This window comes from Rhinolophus sinicus, linkage group LG07 (assembly GCF_036562045.2).
Source record: "Rhinolophus sinicus isolate RSC01 linkage group LG07, ASM3656204v1, whole genome shotgun sequence".
Classification (NCBI taxonomy): Eukaryota; Metazoa; Chordata; class Mammalia; order Chiroptera; family Rhinolophidae; genus Rhinolophus; species Rhinolophus sinicus.
Window position 1 is genome coordinate 83,332,224 of NC_133757.1, and position 18,735 is coordinate 83,350,958.

At 39.1% G+C, this 18,735-nt stretch overlaps 1 protein-coding gene across 3 annotated transcripts; it reads left to right on the plus strand.

The window, feature by feature from the left end:
• The first annotated feature begins 698 nt into the window (after nucleotides 1–698).
• Nucleotides 699–18,263, plus strand: LOC109454330 (uncharacterized). Of its 3 annotated transcripts, none has more exons than XM_019744832.2 (5): nucleotides 699–884; nucleotides 14,372–14,437; nucleotides 15,380–15,506; nucleotides 15,705–15,762; nucleotides 16,141–18,263. In XM_019744832.2, exons 1-5 carry the CDS (start codon nucleotides 882–884, stop codon nucleotides 17,801–17,803), a joined length of 1,917 nt encoding a protein of 638 aa, XP_019600391.2. In that variant the 5' UTR covers nucleotides 699–881; the 3' UTR covers nucleotides 17,804–18,263. The 3 variants fall into 3 exon arrangements, with proteins under 3 accessions (XP_019600391.2, XP_074194231.1, XP_074194230.1); XM_074338130.1 differs by lacking the exon at nucleotides 14,372–14,437 and adding an exon at nucleotides 5,181–5,214 and having other exon boundaries at nucleotides 700–884; XM_074338129.1 differs by lacking the exon at nucleotides 14,372–14,437 and having other exon boundaries at nucleotides 700–884.
• Nucleotides 18,264–18,735: the final 472 nt, after the last annotated feature.

The following is an 18,735-nucleotide window of genomic DNA, read 5'->3' on the forward strand; positions in this document are numbered from 1 at the left end:
TCAACAAACCCATTTACATTTTTAAGTTTTCTAGGGACACAGGGAGAAACTGACCTAAAATGAATTTCCTTTATTGTACCTGAGAATGTAATGAACACATCTCATACCCTGTGGTTAGACTGAGAAGAGTCCTTGCTTCCAGGATAGGGCTAGGGGTTCCAACTTCCCACCACAGCCAAGTGCCCTGGGATTCTTTCTCTTAAGTTCCAAAGGGGGTGGGGGGGCACAAGGGATGGGTGCAAGGCTCAATCCTGGCAAGCTTAAAGATTAAAATGGAGTCAGGCTCTATTACAGATGATGAGGTCATATTAAATATCTGTGTTTCTAAACAAGGCTCACAGATCCAGGAGTGAGGGCTCAGCCTTAAACGCAAAATCCACGACACCCTAACAGGTATAAGACCCTCTTGTTCAAGGGTGGCCTGCCTTGGCCCACCCTCGTGTCTGTACTTCCTCCATCTTGAAACGGAATCGGGAATACCCTGTGCACACCTCTGACCACGCCTTACGAGGAAGCTGCGGAAAAGACAAAGGAGTCAGCCCCAGGCCAGAAAAAAGTTCTCTTTAGATGTTGGGGGCTGGGGGAGACAGATTACAGCCTTCTGGCAGAAGCTAGTTCTGCAGAGCCACAGGGTCTCGCTGCGGTTGTCACTCAGGCACGAGGGGGCGCGGCCTTATGAACTGTCCAATCAGCGGCGCCGCTGGGGCGGATAGGGGTGACGCCGGCACAGGCGTGAACGTCTTTCTCAGCCAACGTTCTAGATCGCTTGTCATCTGCCCTTAGAGGTCCCTGGTGGCTTTGCTGCATCTTCTGTCGCGCTGTAAGCTGCAGCGGTGGTGGGCGTCATAGGCAGGACTTACGAAGACCCAGGAAAACTAGAAATGGTGAGTGTGCGGGGCGAGTGCGGAGATGGCGACGGAGGGCTCGCAGAGTGGGGGCTGGGCCAGCAGCCCGGACCTCGGCGTCTTGTCCCGTCACTGCGCGCGGCGAATTCGGACCCGGAGCCTCTGTGGGCAGCTCTGCGACCCCAGCCCCGCGTCTCCCCAGATTGTACGGTGATCACGGGGAGGGTCATCAGGGGACAGTCGTGACTCTTGACTCCGGAGTTAGTGCGAGGGTGGAGCTGCGATGTGTGGCATCCCCAGTCTCTTCTTTCTGCACAGTGGCACCTGTTTTCTCGTGAGTTTTCCAATGTTGGGGGAGGAAGGTGTAAAATCCACCACGCTGTCCTCCCAGCCTCGCTCTCCCTGGCAATAAGTCTTTCAATTTCCAGATCCGTCCCTTCCTTCCCAAACGGCACTTCCCCTCCCTGAGTCACAGAATCATTATCTACTATTTTGTCATCGTGTGCATTTGAAACAGCCCAATATTTTACTTGCTTATCCTTTTTAAATTTTGCCACGAATGGTTATTTCTTAAAGATATATTTTTTTGTTTGTGAATATACGTGAGAGGAAAGCCGAGAAGAACCACCTGGAAAACGTATGAAATCCCCGTTCCTCTCCCCCCAGGACCTGCCCTGGGCACAGACGTCCTATGGGAAGTCCTTTGGGTGGAGGCTCCTCTTTGGAACCTTTCCTGGGTGTTGTCTCCTGCCTGCACGTCCCCTCCCTGGGTTTGTCACCCTGAAAAAATTTACTGATTTAGTTAAGTTTGTTTTCAATAGAGGTGAAATGTATTTAATAAATAGAGTTTGAAAGACAGTATAAAATAGTTCCAAAGAGGCATGAGAGGTGAATCTCAGGAAAAAAGAAGTTCCAGTATTACCCATTCATTCGTTAAGAATTCTGGTGTCACTATTGTCTTCACTTCAGTGTATGTAGTAAGTTTTTTAGTTCTGTTATTTACTTTTGGGTGTTTTCAAATGAAATTCTACAACTCAGACTTGCAGAGCAGACTGGTCCAAGTGTGATTATTACAAAACAATGACTTGGCATGGAAATAGTAATTAGCAGACACCCGTTTTTTCTGAATGGAACCCATACTTGGGTCTTTCTGGTTGAACTAGTAAAAGTGAGTTAAAGATTCCCCCCCTCCCCCCCTTCCACATTGTCACTGGGTTTCAGTGATTTTGCTGCATTCTTCAGACACTGGGTTTGCGCCATTTAAAATATCCACGTGATCCATAGCAGTGTGACTGGGAGCAGAAGCCTGTACTCAGTGACCCAGGTTAAGGCCCTTGAGCTGCAAAGGGAAGTACTTGAAGGCCCAGTGGTTCTTCCTGGGGAGCCTCCCCTGCAGGTGTCCTACCTGCTCACACCCACCGTGGAGGGGCCTTTACACTGAAAGAAGGCACAGACCTAGAAAGCTGGGGGTGCACATGATGAGGGGGAGGAGGTGACAACCCTTCTGAGGTTGTGCTTTCTTGTCTAGACATTTTTAGACTTACGTTTGAATTTTGCATCCACAGCATAGGTGCACTCAGTATAATTTGTGAACATGGAGAAAGTCTGACGATCAGGTGTTCTGTCTTGTGGACGAAGGGCTTGTGAATTGGGGAGTTCATTTGGGTCCGAACCTTAAACTGAATCGGGCTGAGAGTTTCTTCACTGTGAGAATGGAAGCCTGGGGGAGGGAGCGCTTCCATGTTTACCGGAGTGGGGGGGCTGTGTGTGGAGCTCCCAGAGTTCGTTACTGGCGCTTCTCAGAGGTTCCCCCCCCACCCCCTCCAGGGACTAACCCACTCCAGGGTTGTGTCTCAATTGGGAGAGACTAGATCCTAAATTTGGAAACATATTCAGCTTTCTGAGTGTGGGTTTCCTTCTGAACTGTACGGAAGCTGGCTGCGTAACTTTTCATTCCAATATTTGTGTGGGTGAGTTTTCCATTGATTTCTTTTCTCCATTGAATTGCTGCCCTTTAATTCTAGTTCCCATTAGCATTTGGGCTTTTAATATGCAGTTGAATGAGTGATACGATGTGAGTAAGACGAGAACATTGTGGAACCAAATAAATGTTTGTTTTATTTAGGCAAGAGAACATCAAGATCTGAGATGGGTGTATTTTAAGTTCTCTGGTACCTTTTTCATTTTTAGGTCAGTGTGTGTGAGTTTATGTCTCTAGAGAACTTTCCTATTTAGAAGCCTATACTATTCCTAATGCAAATTCCTATTTTAATTGATATGAGGAAAACTCCAGGCTTAATGAAATCTCAAATTAAAGAGGTGGTACATACAAGGTACATTACCACATTATATACCCTACTCCTTCCTGAAAACATTCCCAGTGAGAAATCTAGTGGAGGGACGGACTATAAACCCCTTGTCCTTTTAGTTAGAAAGTGATTTGTAAATTTTGATGGTTTACAGTTATATGGTTTCCTCTATAGAAAAGTTAAAATTAAGTTTTTTATAAAGCGGAAGTTAATTAAAGATAACGGTTAAGCATAGGAAAATGTGATGTATGTAAGTTTCCACTATATTTTAAGTAAATAATGCGTGGGAAGGTTGAAAACATTCCTAAGCTAGAAAACTAACTCAGAAGATGCCCTGCTCTGCATGTCCTGCTCCACTCCTGTGCTCTAACGCCATCCACCCTCAAATGACCACTTCTTGATCATCTGTTAGTGTTTCTGTTTATAAGAACAAGCCAATTTGAATGCCTGTTTTTCTTACTCATATTTGTTCTTGTCATGAGTAGTCTGCAGCCACATGTTTGATGTTTGACTACTGAAAACTTCTGCCTGTTAAACAAAATTGAACCCAGTTAATTTGAAAATCTAATTGGTTTTAATTAAGTGATTTGTGAATCCAGTAGCAACTACCTAAAAGGTGCAAAAGGTTTTTATAGGGAGAAAGGGGGGGGGGGGGGCAAGGGAGCTATTAACAATAGAAAAGAAAAGGTTATTTTAAGACCAGGACATCTTTTTTGTTTGGGAGGGGGAGAAGGGGACATGTGTTTATCACACAGATTTCCTCTTTCTGTGGGGGATGGAGAGGGTCCCATTGACAGATTACCTTCCCTGTGCTTGACCAGAAAATTCAACTGATTGATTAAGATTACATTTGTGGGAGATAAAGGAAATATTGAAAGGAAGACATTTTGATGACATTCAGGACATCAAGGATAATAATGACACAACTCTGATGGCCATTCTAGAAAAAGAGTTCCAAAATTGTTTTGAAGGGTGGACTAGGCACTGGCATCGGTGTATAGCTTCCCAAGGGGCGTACTTCAAAGGTAACCGTAGTGATATTCAGTAATGAGGTATGTAGCACTTTTTCTAGGATGAGTTTGTGAATTGTCTGACCTTGTATGTACCACCTCTTTAATCATCCATTAAAGGACACTTAGGTAGTTTCTATGTCTTGGCTACTGTGAATAATACTGCAATGAACATGAGTACATATATCTTTAAACTAAATGTTTTCAAATTTTTCAGGTAGATACCCAGCTGCGTCATATGGTTGCTATAAAATTTTTAAGGAACCTCCATATTGTTTTCCATAGTGGCTGCATCAATTTACATGCCCACCAGGGGTGTACACGAGTTCTTTTCTCCACATCCTTTCCAACACTTATTATTTCTTGTCTTGTTGATAATAACTATTCAAACAGATGTGAGGTGATACCTCATTGTATTTTGATTTGTATTTCCCTTAGAGCCAGTGAGGTTGAGCATCTTTTCACATGTCTGTTGGCCATTTGTATGTTTTCTTGGGAGAAGTGTCTGTTCAGGTCCTCGGCCAATTTTTCAGTTGGATTGTTTGTTTTTTTGTTGTTGAGTTGTATGAGTTCTTTATGTATTTTGGGCATTAGCCCCTTATCGGAAGTATTGTTTGCAAATATCTTATCCCTTTTGGTTGGTTGCCTTTTTGTTTTGTTGATAGTTTTTTTTGCTGTGCAGAAGCTTTTTATGTTTTTATTTTATTTATTTATTTAAAATAATTTTTTTTAATTTGGGAATTTTGGGGAACAGTGTGTTTTTCCAGGACCCATCCGTTGTCCTTCAATCTAGCTGTGAAGGGCGCAGCTCAACTCCAAGTCCAGTCACCATTTTCAATCTTAGTTGCAAGGGGCGCAGCCCACCATCCCATGCAGGAATTGAACCAGCAACCTTGTTGTTAAGAGCACGTGTTCTAACCAGCAGAGCCATCCAGCCGCCCCCAGCTGTACAGAAGCGTTTTAGTTTGATTTAGTCCCATTCATTTATTTTTGCTTTTACTTCCCTTACTTTTTAGGTCAAATTCTCAAAAGCTTCTCTCTGAGACCAAGGTCCGTAAGTTTAGTACCTACCATATGTTGTCTTCTATCTGTTTTACTGTTTTAGTTCTTGTATTTAGGTCTTTGATTCATTTTGAGTAAATTTCTGTATGTGGTGTCAAATAGCACTCTTGTTTCATTCCTTTTCATGTGGCTTTCCAATTTTCCCAACACCATTTTTATTGAAGAGACTGTCTTTACCCCATTGTGTATGCTTGCCACCTTTGGCATAGATAAGTTAATCATATAAGCATGGGTTTATTTCTGGGCTAGTCTTTTTAATGTATTGCTGAATTCAGTTTGCATATGTTTTGTTGCGGATTTTTGCATCTATGTTCACCAGTGATATTGGCCTATAATTTCTTTTGTGTGTTTTGTGTTCTCCTTGCCAGGTTCTTAGTATCAGGTTAATGTTGGCCTCATAAAATGAATTAGGAAGTGCTGTCTCTTCAGTTTTTTGGAAGAATTTGAGAAGGATAGGTATTAAAACTTTTTTAATATTTGGTTGAATTCAATTAGTGCAGCCATCTGTGCTGGACTTTTGTTTTTTGGGAGATTTTTGATGCCTTTCAATTTCCTTACTGTTGATCGGTCTACCGTGTTTCCCCAAAAATAAGACCTAACCGGAAAATAAGCCCTAGCATGATTTTTCAGGGCTGAACATAAGCCCTAATGCATCTTTGGAGCAAAAATTAATATAAGACCCAGTCTTATTTTGGGGAAAACACGGTATTTAGATTTTCCAATTCTTTATGCTTCAGTCTGGGAAGGTTATATTTATTTCTAAGAATTTGTCCATTTCTTTTAGGTTATTTAATTTGGTGGCATACAGCCTTTCATATTCTTGTATAGTCCTTTGTATTTCTATGATGTCTGTTGTTAACTTCTCTTTCATTTCTGATTTTCTTTTTTTTATTTAGTAATTTTAGCCAGAAGTTTGTCAATTTTATTTACCTTTTCAAAGAACCTGCTCTTTGTTGCATTAATTTTTTCTATTGTCTTTTTTCTCTGTTTTGTTTAATTCTGCTTATTTCACTATTTCCTTCCTTCTGACTTCGAGTTTCATGTGTTCTTGTCTCATTATTTAAGGTAAAATGTTAAGTTGTTTGAGATTTTTCTTGTTTCTTGAGGTAGGCCTCTAATGCTACAAATTTCCCTTAGTACCACTTTTGCTGCACCCCAAAATTTTTGATATATTGTCATTCTCATTTGTCTTTATATATTTTAGCTCTTTATTTCTCCTTTGACCCAGTAGTTGGTCAGTAGCACATTGTAAATATTTACATATTTGTGATTTTTCCAGCTTTCTTTTTGTAGTTGACTTCCAGTTTCAAAGTGTTGTGGTTGGAGAATATGCTTGGTGTAATGTCAATCTTAAATTTATTGAGACTAGTTTTGTGCCCCAATATATGGCCTATTGTGAGAATGTTCCATGTGCACTAGAGAAGAATGTATATTCTTGTGTTCTGGTGTAAAAAGCTGTAAGTATCAATTATGTTCATTTGGTCTAATGTGTCATTTAAAGCCTATATTTCCTTATTGATTTTCTGTTTGGATGATTGTTCATTGCTGTCAATGGGGTGTCTAAGTCCCTTACTATAATTGTATTTTTGTCAGTTTTTTCTATTAGTAATTGTTTTATATATTTTGGTGCTCTCAGGTTGGGTGCATATATGTTAAAAAGTGTTATGTCTTCTTAATGTATTGTCCCCTTTATCATAATAAAGTGTCCATCTTTGTATCTTATTATCCTTTTTAATACCCTATTTGAGCAAGAGTTGCAATTTCCTACTTCTGTCTGTCATCTTACAGTGTTGTATCCTTTTGTCTTTGTGTTTCAGGTAGAAGAGCTCCTTTCAGAATTTCCTGTAGGTCTTGTGGTAAATTCCCTCAGTTTCTGTTTGACTATAAAAGCCTTTGTTTCTCCTCCATGTCCAAAAGATAACTTTTATTCTTGGCTGGTAATTTCTCTCCTTCAACATTTTGAATATTGGTTCCACTCTGTCCTAGCTTGTAAGGTTTCTGCTGAAAAATCTGATGATAATCTAATGGGGTTTTCTTTATAGGTTACAGGCTTCTTTTCCCTGGCTGGCTGGGGAATTCTTTCTTTGTCATTAACTTTTGACAGCTTTAGTACAATGTGCTTTGTAGAAAGTCTTTTTGCATTGAGATAATTAGGTATTCTCTTAGCTTCTTGGGTTCAAGAGTCCAGTTCTTTCTATAGGTTTGGGATGTTCTCATCAATTTTTTTTTAATAGGCTCTGTTCCCTTCTCCCTCTATTTTCCTTCTGGTACACCCGTTATTCTTATATTATTCTTTCTTTTTATATATATATATATTATTTTTTCTAATGGAGTCAGATGGTACTCATAGAGGTCTTTCTTTTCTTTTTTTTCTTTTTTTTATTGTTGATTTTCTTCTTCCACCTGAATAATTTCTAGACTTATACCTTCAATACCACTAATTCTTTCCTGTATCTGGTGTGTTCTATTTCCTAAACTCTAATTCATTTTTTTATATTTTATTGAGCTCTTCAGCTGCAGTATTTTTGCACGGTTCTTTTTTATAGTTTTAATCCCTTTTGTTTGTTGATTTTATTCTTGAGCTCATTGAACTGACATTCTGAGTTTTCTTGTATCTCACTGAGTTTTTTTTAGAACTGCAATCTTGAATTTTCTTGTCATTTAAATCACAGTCTTCCGTGTCTAAGTTTTTCTGGAGATTTTTCATTTTCTTCCTGACCTACCTTGTTACTTTGGGTATTCATGATACTTGATGGCTTATTTCTCTGCCTGGGCATTTGATGGAATGAAACTTTTTAAGTAGTTGTCTCTTTTTTAACCATTTAGCAGATTGACAAGTAGAGGTCTTTGTTTTGTTTTTCAGTAGGTGATGCTGTAGTGCAAATTTTTGTTTTCACCTATCTGCACTACTGGGATTTCTAGGATATTTGTAGGGCAGTGTCACCTCAGCAGTGGAAAATGCCCCATGTTTCCTGGGGAGGTCGGTGTCCTCTTTAAATCCAGTTTGCCTTGGTGTCAGACACCATTCCAGTGGTGGACAATGGGGTTATGTCTGTGTATTCCCAGGGCTAATTTCCTGCAACCAGAGAAGCTGCATGCTGCTTCTGCATTGTATGATGTGTCACAGCTCCCTCTGCCAGGATCCACCATGATGGCTGCGGGGAGGGGAAGGTGAAGGGAAGCAGGTTTGAGTTTCTGGGGCTCTGTTTCCATGGCGTTCAACTGCAGTGAGTTCACACCACTTTGTTGTATCTGGTGCTTTGCAATTTGCCATCTGAGGGTTATTATGCTGCAGGGAAGGCGGGCACAGGAGGGTGAGTAGGGACAAATTCCTATGTCTGTGGCTTTGTTTGCCTGGTAGTAGCAGCTGGCCCACTGCTGCCACCCTTTGCACCACTTCTGTGTCTCTGACCGTGGAGTCAGCCCCAATGTGCACCCCACCACTCAGGCTGGATTGCTGCCTGTGCCCCTCCGGTCTGCCCAGTGGAGGTGGCACCTCAACCCTTCACTGTGCTTGCATCCTCTGGGGCTGCAGCAAGCCCTTGACTGCACTGTGGCTCCCGTTTTGTTGTTCCCCTGTGTGGCCTCCCCTGCTTGCCTCCCATACATTCACTTTCAGATGTCTCGACTTGTAGCTCTTTTAGTTGTGTTTATGTGTTGAGCAGGGAATCCTTTGTTGATTTACAGCTGTCCAATTTGTAACTTCCAGGGGAGAGACCTAGAGGTCTTCTCATTGCCATGATGTTGTGTGGGTTTTTTATTTCTGGGCTCTCTATTTTATTCCACTGATCTGTGTGTGTGTGTGTGTGTGTGTGTGTGTGTGTGTGTGTGTGTGTGTTTGCCAGTACCAGGCTGTTTTGATTATTATAGTTTTGTAGTATAGCTTGATATCAATTAGTATGATACTTCCAACTTTGTTCTTTCTCAAGATTGCTTTGGCTATTTGAGGTCTTTTGCAGTTCTATGTAAATGTTAGGATTATTTGTTCTAGTTCTGTGAAAAATGTCATTGGTATTTCTATAGAGATTGCATTGAACCTGTAGATTGCTTTGGGTAATGTGGACATTTTGACAATATTGATCCTTCCAATGCATAAGCACAGTGTGTCCTCCCATTAATTTGTGTCACTATCAATTTCTTTCATCAGTCTTACACTTTTCAGAATACAGGTCTTTCACCTTGATTACATTTATTCCTAGGTAATTTATTATTGTTGATACAATTGTAAATGTAGTATTCATGGGCTTCTGATGCAAGAAACTGCCCTAGTTCCCATACTATATGCCATTAGAACTTCAGTCACTATACTATCACCTACTTAGCTCTCTTGAAACTAGAGGCTATCGTGAGCACTGAGCATGTGATGCTCTGCTGAGCTGCCATTGTGCTTTTGGCCCTAGAAACAGCACCCTACCAGGTCAGCACGCCTACCAACACCTCCATGTTACAAGATGGAACCAAACCGTGGCCCTCTGGTTTATGCCACCTGTAGGAGAGTGCTTTCTTCTCTGTTCAGTCCATTGAAAGATGCTATAGTGTTGGAGGAGGTCACCACTCCACAGACAGAGTTTCCTCAGAAGTTCCCTGGGAGTCACTGAATGCACAGCCCTGGGCAGCACAGGCTTTCAGGAGGACAGAGCACATTTGTACGTGATGGAGCTCTGTGGAGAGTTGCTGCTCTTCATCCCTGAATTGGGATATTGCTGATAAAGAACCAAACCCAAGGGTCACCACTACTAACCAAACATCAGGCAGTCATCTTATGACTGGCCAAAAATTGGCCCCATCTACATGTATTCACAGATGTTTGGATAATTGTCTAAGAGTTGCCACTTTGTGTTAAAAGAACTCTGGGAATCTCTTGACTTAGATCCCCAGAATATAAATGTAGGTGACACTTGCCTGTCCATTACTAAGTCTACATACCAGGACTCACTAGGACACGCCTCATCCACTTGGAGTTCCAGACACTGACAGTGACCATGGCGCTTCTCAGAATATAGATGGCACTCTCTCCAACACGGCGTTCCATGGAAGTTTCTCCTCCTTTTCTGGTCTCATTCTCATAGAGTACCAGGCTGGCTTATTGAAATCATTTCAAATCAGTTGGGTGAAATTGTCCTATTTCAGTCATAGTCATCAGAGTGAAGTGTAATGAGTCTGTTCTCATCTTTTTTTTTTTCCTACTATACTTCCATTTTTATAAGAGCAATTTTAGGTTTACAGAAAAACTTATCAAAGTTTCCACATAACCCCTGTGGATTCACACAGTTTGCACTATTTTTTATATCTTGTATGACTGGTACCTTTTTAACAATTGCTCAGCGAATATTGATAAAGTGTAAAGTTTACATTAACATTGACTCTTGTGTTATAGGATCTTTGGGTTTGGGCAGATGTTTAATGACATGTACATTCATTTCTGTGCCATATAGTTTCACTTCCTTAAAAATCCCTTATGCCCACCTGTTGTTTTATCCTTCCATCCAACTTCAAGTCCTTTACAGAAACCTTTTCATTGGTTCATAGTTTTGTCTTTTTCAGACTGTCCTGTACTTGGAATCATACAGTGCATAGCCTTGTGAGATTGTTCCTTTCACTTAGCAAAGTACTTTTTAAGGTTCATCTGTGTGTTTTCATGGCTTGATACTTCTTTTCTTGTTATCACTGAATAGTATTTCATCATATGGATTTACCACTGATTATTTATCCACTCAGCTCTTGAAGGACATCTTGTTTGACTCTAACTCATGCCAATTAGGAGTAAAGCACCTACAAATATTCACAAGTAGGCTGGATCTTACTCTATGTGGTAAGAGTATATTTAGTTTTGACAAAAAATTTCTGTCTCCAATGTAGTCATGCCAAATTCCATTCTCACCAGCAGTGAATGAGGATTACCCATAGCTTCACATCTGCACCAGTATCTGCTGTTCTGAGAGTTGAATTTTCAGAATTTGATAAGTACATGGTTATTTATAATTTCCAATGACATATGTTGAGCATGGTTTCATATTGTTTATTTCCCATCTGTACTTTTCTTTGGGTGACTAGTCTGTTCAGATCTTTTGTCCATTTTTAATTGGCTTATTTGTCTTTTCATTGTTCAGTTTTAAGAGTTCTATGAATATTTTTGATACGAGTCATTTATCAAGTAAGTGTTCAATAAAAGATCTACCATGTTTTCCCAAAAATAAGACCTAGTCGGACAATCAGCTCTAATGCGTCTTTTTGGAGCAAAAATTAAATAAGACCCAGTCTTATTTTACTATAATATAAAACTGGGTCTTAATATGATATGATATAATATAATATAATTAATATACAATAATTAATATAATATAATACCAGCTCTTATATTAATTTTTGGTCCAAAAGATGCATTAGAGCTGATTGTCCGACTAGGTCTTATTTTCAGGGAAAAATGGTACTCTGTAACTTATCTTTTCATTCTCTTAACACTTTCCCAACACAGGATCTTTCATTTTAAAAGTGAAACTTATTTTTTCCCCTTCTTGGATTTTTTTTGGTGTCTTATCTAAAACTTTATCACTAACAAAAGATCACATAGATTTTCTTATATGTTACCTTCTAGGAATTTTTTTCTTTTGCAGTTTATATTTAGATGTATAATCTATATTTTGAGTAAATTTTGGGGCTGAGTTTAAGTTCTGTTTCCACATTCATTTTTTTTGTGTCTGTGTATGTTTTGTATATGGATATCTATTATTTCCAGCATGGTTTGTGTTTAAAAGACTTATTTTTTTCTTATAATTGTCTTTGCTCATTTGTCAAAGATCAGTTCACTATATTTGTGTATGTCTATAGGGAACCAGTTGACTTGTGCATACTTCAACCTGTTAATTCCAGATGTTATTTCTGTTACTGAGAGTTTTTTCAGGTGTTTTATATAGACAGTTACATCATGTGGAACAAAGACATTCTAATTTCTTGCTTCCCAATCTCTGTACTTTTATGTCCTTTTCTTATTACATCGTTAGGACTTCCAGTACAGTGTTAAATGGGAGTGGTGAAAGGAAACCTTGCCCTTCTCATGTTATCAGAAAAGCATCCAGTTTCTCATCATTAAGTATGATGTTAGCCATAAGTATTGTGATGTTCTTTCTCAAGAAGAGGGAGTTCCCCTCTATTACTAGATTATTATCATAAATGAATCTTGGATGGTATCAAACCCTTTTCTTGTTCATTTGCCCTTCCTTTCACTTGTGATATTAGTGATTTTTACCTTCCCTCTTTCCTCAATTATGTTGAGTAGATGTTTATCAAGTTGATTAAATTAAATTTTTTCAGGGGACCAGTTTTTGGTTTTCCAAACTAGCAGAGTGGTTTTTTCTTTCACACTTTAAACATTTGATTTAACTTTATTCCTGCTTGCATCATTTCTGAGACGTCTGATTAATTCTAATCTTTTTTTCTCTATAACTGAAGTGTTTCCTCCTCTTGCTTTTTTTAGTGTATTTATATTTTCATCTTTGATTTTTCACTAGTTTGAACATGATATATTTGCTGTGCATTTCTGGTGTTTTTCATGTTTAGTGTTCTCTGAGCTTCTTGATTGTACGACTTGCCATCTATGATTAATTTTAGGAAAATCCCAGTGATTACTGCTTACCTTATTTCTTCTATTCCTTTCTGTCTTTTCCTTCAGGTTTTCTCATTATCTGTGTTTAAACCTATATCATGGCTCTAGAGTTCATGGCTATTTTGTTCTGTGATGTTTGTTCTTTTGTCTTTGCATTAACCTCTGGTGAAAGACTTTTCAGTACAGGCCTTGTTAAAAACAGAATATTTGGGGCATATTTTTAAATGCTGTTTTATTTTCTCTTTTGCAATGCTGGAAAGAATGATTTGATTGTTACCTCAGTGCTCTGATGGATCTAAGAAGAGTTGTTCATTTTAAGTTTTCTTGCTTTTTCTATGAAGCTCCAAGTTTCTTAAAGGCACGACCATAAATCGGAATTCTCTACCCCAGTTGATGATTGATAGATGACAGCCTTACAGTCTCATCCCTCATTCTCATGTCTCATTCCCCTGTGACCTACATCTATGCAAAGTGATGAGAGTGCCTTCGTGCTTCTACTTTTGGAGATGGCAAGAGATTGTCCTTGTAAGATCCTGCTCTTGTGTGTGAACCCTCACCCTAACGTCAATTTTACAAAAAGTCCAGGCATCTTTGCTTGCTCTCTCAAGCCATTTCATGTCTGTTGGAGAGGCCTGCCTTGCTTTCACTCACAGACCTCAATTATGAATTAATAAACCCTTAACACACTCTTGGCCATGTCTGGTGTCATCAGCTAAGGGATCTGTAACCATAGGGCTTGAGGTATCACGCTCCATTACTCCACGGGGGAGTTTGGGAATTAGAGAAGTTGGGAGTGCAGCCTCAGGTGACTGGTCGGAAAACACTTCCTCCTGCAATTTGAAGGTGGAGATTTTACGTTCTTTTGAAGGACAGCATTGCTGAGTCCTTCATGTGTGTTGTGCTCGTGGGTAAATTCACCATCAAACCACTGTGGCTTTCAGTGAACACAGTTGCAATTGGCAGCTCTCAACCTATTCGTCAAGGTCACCAGGGCACAGAGCACAGTGTTGTTTCTTCCATAAAGAGCAGTACTGGTATATTTGTCACTTTGTGTGACTCTATGTGCCAAAAATTGGCTCCAAGCAGCCGTGAGGCACTTGAGTACAGGGATTTTGTGTTCTAAGTTGTCGTGCATTTTTCCTAGTGTCTGAACTCTTAAGTTCCAAATAACTTTCTAGCCCATCAAATTGGACAGATAGAGAAAGGAACAACTGAGTCTAATAAATATTATGCAAGGCAAAAACCATGCTTCTTCACAAAAATATTTTGATTTCACCAGCTGCATCTGACTACTTCTAAAGACCTTTAGTACTTTAGGGACAATATAGACAGCTGGACCTTATTAAAAGTTGGATTTCCACTTCACGCTAGGCGTTTGCATCTCCGCTGAGGTACCTGGAGCTGGGGTCGCTCCTCTGAGGGGACGTGAGCTGTTTCCCCTCAGAGGCCTGGGGTCCGGCCTGTCCCTCCTGGCTCAGCGACCCCCAGTGCGTCTGTGCCGCCATCATGGATCTGAATTTAAACCGAGCAGATTATTTACAGGTGGGACTGACCTCTCAGAAGATCATGAAGCTACTTCCTGCTTCAAGACATAGAGCTACACAAAAGGTAGTTATTGGAGATCATAATGGTGTAGTTACTTGCTTTGGCATGAAGAAAGGAGAAGCAGTGGCAGTGTTCAAGACTTTACCCGGGCAGAAGATTGCAAGACTGGAACTAAGAGGGGTTCTTAACACACCACAGGAGAAAATTTTTATTGCTGCAGGATCTGAGATTAGAGGATTCACAAAGAGGAAAACAGTTCCTCTCTTTTGAAACAAACCTCACTGAAAGCATTAAAGCTATGTATGTTTGTTCTGTTTTTATTTTTACTTACCCATTTGCAATATTTTGGACAGGTGACAAACATTTGATTAAGTATCATATCTTAATAGGTTTTCTGGGAGATAAAATTGACTAAAAGTACTTTGTTAGTCAGAAATTAAATTTGACCTACAATCAGTATACAATAAAAAGAAAAAGAAAAAGTTGGATTTCCACTGAACTCTAACATTTGGTGACGGGAATAGAAGAAAAAACTTCGAATTCTTTATTTTGTTTTTATTCATTAAAATTTTATGCAGATTTGACTCTCTACCTCACAGAGAGCTGTAAATGGTGAGTAATAAGGAAGGAGATGAAAGTTTTTCTCACAAGGTATTGATGGTTTTAAAATATTTGTTTTATTTGTATAGCATTTCTGTCACTTCTCAACATGGTCTGAATCTGCCATTAGGGAGAAATAAGATGTAATGTGGTCACAGTAAAAGTGTGTAAATAATTTCCATGTGTTCATTATGCTGTTAAATTTATGAGGAAGTAAGTGTGGACAGTAAGTTTCTAATGGTCAAGTCATAGAATAAATGGAGATGACAGTCATAGGTAACCTTCCTATAAATGGAGTATAGATGTCTAGTGCTGTTAGTCTCACATCCTGCTATAGGATGTGCGTCTACAGCATCCTGTGATTAGTCTCAGCATCCTACTGTACACATATTTGGGGTGTTTTAGGACTCAGTGGCCTTTGAGGATGTGAGTGTGAACTTCACCCTGGAGGAATGGGCCTTACTGGATCCTTCACAGAAGAAACTCTACAGAGATGTGATGCAAGAAACTTTCAGGAACCTGGACTCACTAGGTAAGGATGATGACCTTCCTTCATTTGCTCAATTAGAGAACAAGTATTTCTTGCTCATCGTTGTTTTTCCAAGATGTAGAATGTGTAAAAGGAGGACCTTAGTAAATAAACGAGGCATGGTCACAGTGGACATAGAATATAACAGTTTTCTTATAACTTCTAATATTTGGGAATCATTTTTCTTGATCTACATTTTAGGCAAAAAATGGGAAGATGATGTTGAAGAGCCGTACAAAAACCAGGGGAGAAAAATAAGGTGAGTCACAATCACAATAGGAAGTAGAGTCTCATGTGAGAATCGTGGTATGTATGTTATGAATTTTTAAAAGAAGGAAACAAACAACTGCTGCTTCAAATGTAGTTATTCTTAGAAAATTTTCAAGAATTTGAAATACTTTATATGTGACATAGACATCCAGTGTTTGCAAAATTGTTTACTTAGAAACAGTATTAATAAACCTTATATATGAATATCACTGTTTTGACAATTGCACGGGTGAAGTACTTTTGGAGAGCATTCAGTATGTTCAACTGCAGAGAATTCAGACAAGACAGAAAACTTACACCCTTTCCTATGAATCCTGATAAGTACTTTGAAAAAATCAATAATAATGTGCTTCTCATTTTTTTACAGAAGTCAAATGGTAGAAAGACTCTGTGAAAGTAAGGAGGCTAGTCATTGTGGAGAAAATTCCAGCGTTATCCCAAATCTCAGTCTGAACAAGAAAATTACTGGAGTGAAACCACATGAATGCAGTGCATGTGGAAAAGTCTTCACACATCTCTTATCCCTTAATAGGCACATGAGCTGTCATACTGCACACAAACCGTATGAGTATCTGAGTTATGGAGAGAAGCCATATAAGTGTAAGGTATGTGGAAAAGCTTATATTTCTTCAAGTTCATTTAAAATACATCAAAGGATGCACACTGAAGAGAAAGCCTATACTTGTAAGGAATGTGGAAAAGCCTTCCATTTTCGCCCGTCTTTTGAAACACATAAGAGGATTCACACAGGAGAAAAGCAATACAAATGTGAGGAATGTGGAAAAGCCTTCATGTGGCTCACAAGCTTTCGAAGACACATTGCAATGCATACTGGAGGTGGACCTTATAAATGTAAACAATGTGGAATAGTCTTTAGATATCATCGTACTTTTCAATCACATGAAAGGACTCACACAGGAGAGAACGCCTATGAATGTAAGGAATGTGGTAGAGCTTTCAATTCTCAACGAGGTTTCCAAGTACATCAAAGATACCACAAAGGAGAAAACCCCTTTGAATGTAAACAGTGTCGGAAAGTCTTCAGATATCATCGTACTTTTCAAGCACATGAAAGGACTCACACAGGAGAGAAACTGTATGAATGTAAGCAATGTGGTAAAGCTTTCAGTTCTCATCGAGGTTTCCAAATACATGAAAGATATCACAAAGGAGAGAAACCATATGAATGTAAGAAATGTGGTAAAGCTTTCAGTTCTCATAAAAGTTTCCAAATACATGTAAGAAGTCACAAGGGAGAGAAACCCTATGAATGTAAGCAATGTGGTAAGGGTTTCAATTGTTACCGCGGTTTCCAGATTCATGAAAGAAATCACAAAGGAGAGAAATCCTATGAGTGTAAATGTGGTAAAGCCTTCATTTATTACTATTCCTTACTCTTACACAGAGGAACTCATACTGGAGAGAAACCCTATGAATGCAAGGAATGTGGGAAAGCCCTCTCCAGTCACCAAGGCTTAAAGATACACAAGAGGCTGCACACAGGAGAGAAACCCTATGAATGTAAACAGTGTGGGAAAGCCTTCATGTATCCGTCTGGATTTCGGGCACACCTGAAAATACATGCTGGAAATCGACCTTATCAATGTAAGGAATGTGGGAAAGCTTTCATTTATCCATCAGGTGTTCGAGCACACATGAAAATACATACTGGAAATAGACCATACCAATGTAAAGAATGTGGGTCCGCATTTTATATTCTCAGTTCATTACGCAAGCATGAAATGATTCATACTGGAGAGAAACCCCATGAATGTACACAATGTGGTAAAGCCTTTAGAGATTACAGTTACTTGCAAATACACAAAAGAACTCATACTGGAGAGAAACCTTATGAATGTAAACAATGTGGTAAAGCTTTTGTTTCTCAGGTAAGTTTCCAAACACATGAAAGAAGCCACACTGGAGAGAAACCATATGAGTGCAAAGAATGTGGGAAAGCCTTTAGTTCTCCCAGTTCCTTCCGAAGGCATAAAAAGATTCACTGGACAAGTCTTGTTGAATGTAAATAGAATAGGAAAAACTTCAGTTGATCCCACGTTCTTACATGTGAGAGAAAACAAAAACAATTCTGAAAAAGAGATAAATGTGAGCAGCATGAGAAAGCTTGATGGGAATTAATCCATGTATGTTCCAGAAAACTTTTAACACGAAAGAGTTATTATTGTAAATGTTGTAAATATATTGTTTATTTAGCCTCCTTCTCGAAGTGCATTGTTGGACTGTGGATTTCTACAATTTTCAGAGCTGAATATTGAGATTATTCCGTGAATCATTCAATAATACTGAGATTATAGGTAGTGCTTTTTCTCTTAGTTAATAATATCTTATTTTTTCCAATTTGAAGCCTGTTTATTCATAGCTGAAGTATATTTTTAATATGCAATTAGGTTTAATTTTTTGATAATGTTCTATTTGTTGTGTGTTAAGGGGACATTGAAAAATAAAAGTTTGATTATTGTTGCGATTTTCCTACTGGCTTTGTGTCAGTTCCTGGATATCTTTAGTAGATTATATACTACCTATCTTACTGAGAGCACTTTTTTGAGGGTGTGGGGTGGGGGTGGGGGCGTATAGGAACCTATTTCCATTTTCCACACTAATAAATGATTGGAATAAGTTATGTATGGCAAGTGTATGAAAGAATATAGTTTCGTGTGAGTAATTATTTTCATATTGATTTCTCCTAGACAACACTAGGGGGCTGTGAACTGAAAGGATGACAGAGTCAATGGCAGGACATATATGATGGGCTGATTCCCCTGAGCCACAGCAGTCCCACCTTGTCACAATTTTAACAGCCCTGTTTTCTTATTCCCAGAATACTTAAAATTTGACTGACTTTGGATGAGAAAAATGGCTCTAGCATTTGTGGAAATAACAGTCACTCCATTAGTGTCTTTCTCTCCTTTACTTACATCCCTTTACTATGGTGTCCCAGTAT

Bases quoted from the DNA above. Each gene is read 5' to 3' on its own strand.
- LOC109454330 (XM_019744832.2), top strand. The intron at 14,438-15,379 runs GTAGTTATTGGA...GGGGTGTTTTAG, and splicing joins GACATAGAGCTACACAAAAG to GACTCAGTGGCCTTTGAGGA. The intron at 15,763-16,140 runs GTGAGTCACAAT...ATTTTTTTACAG, and splicing joins AACCAGGGGAGAAAAATAAG to AAGTCAAATGGTAGAAAGAC.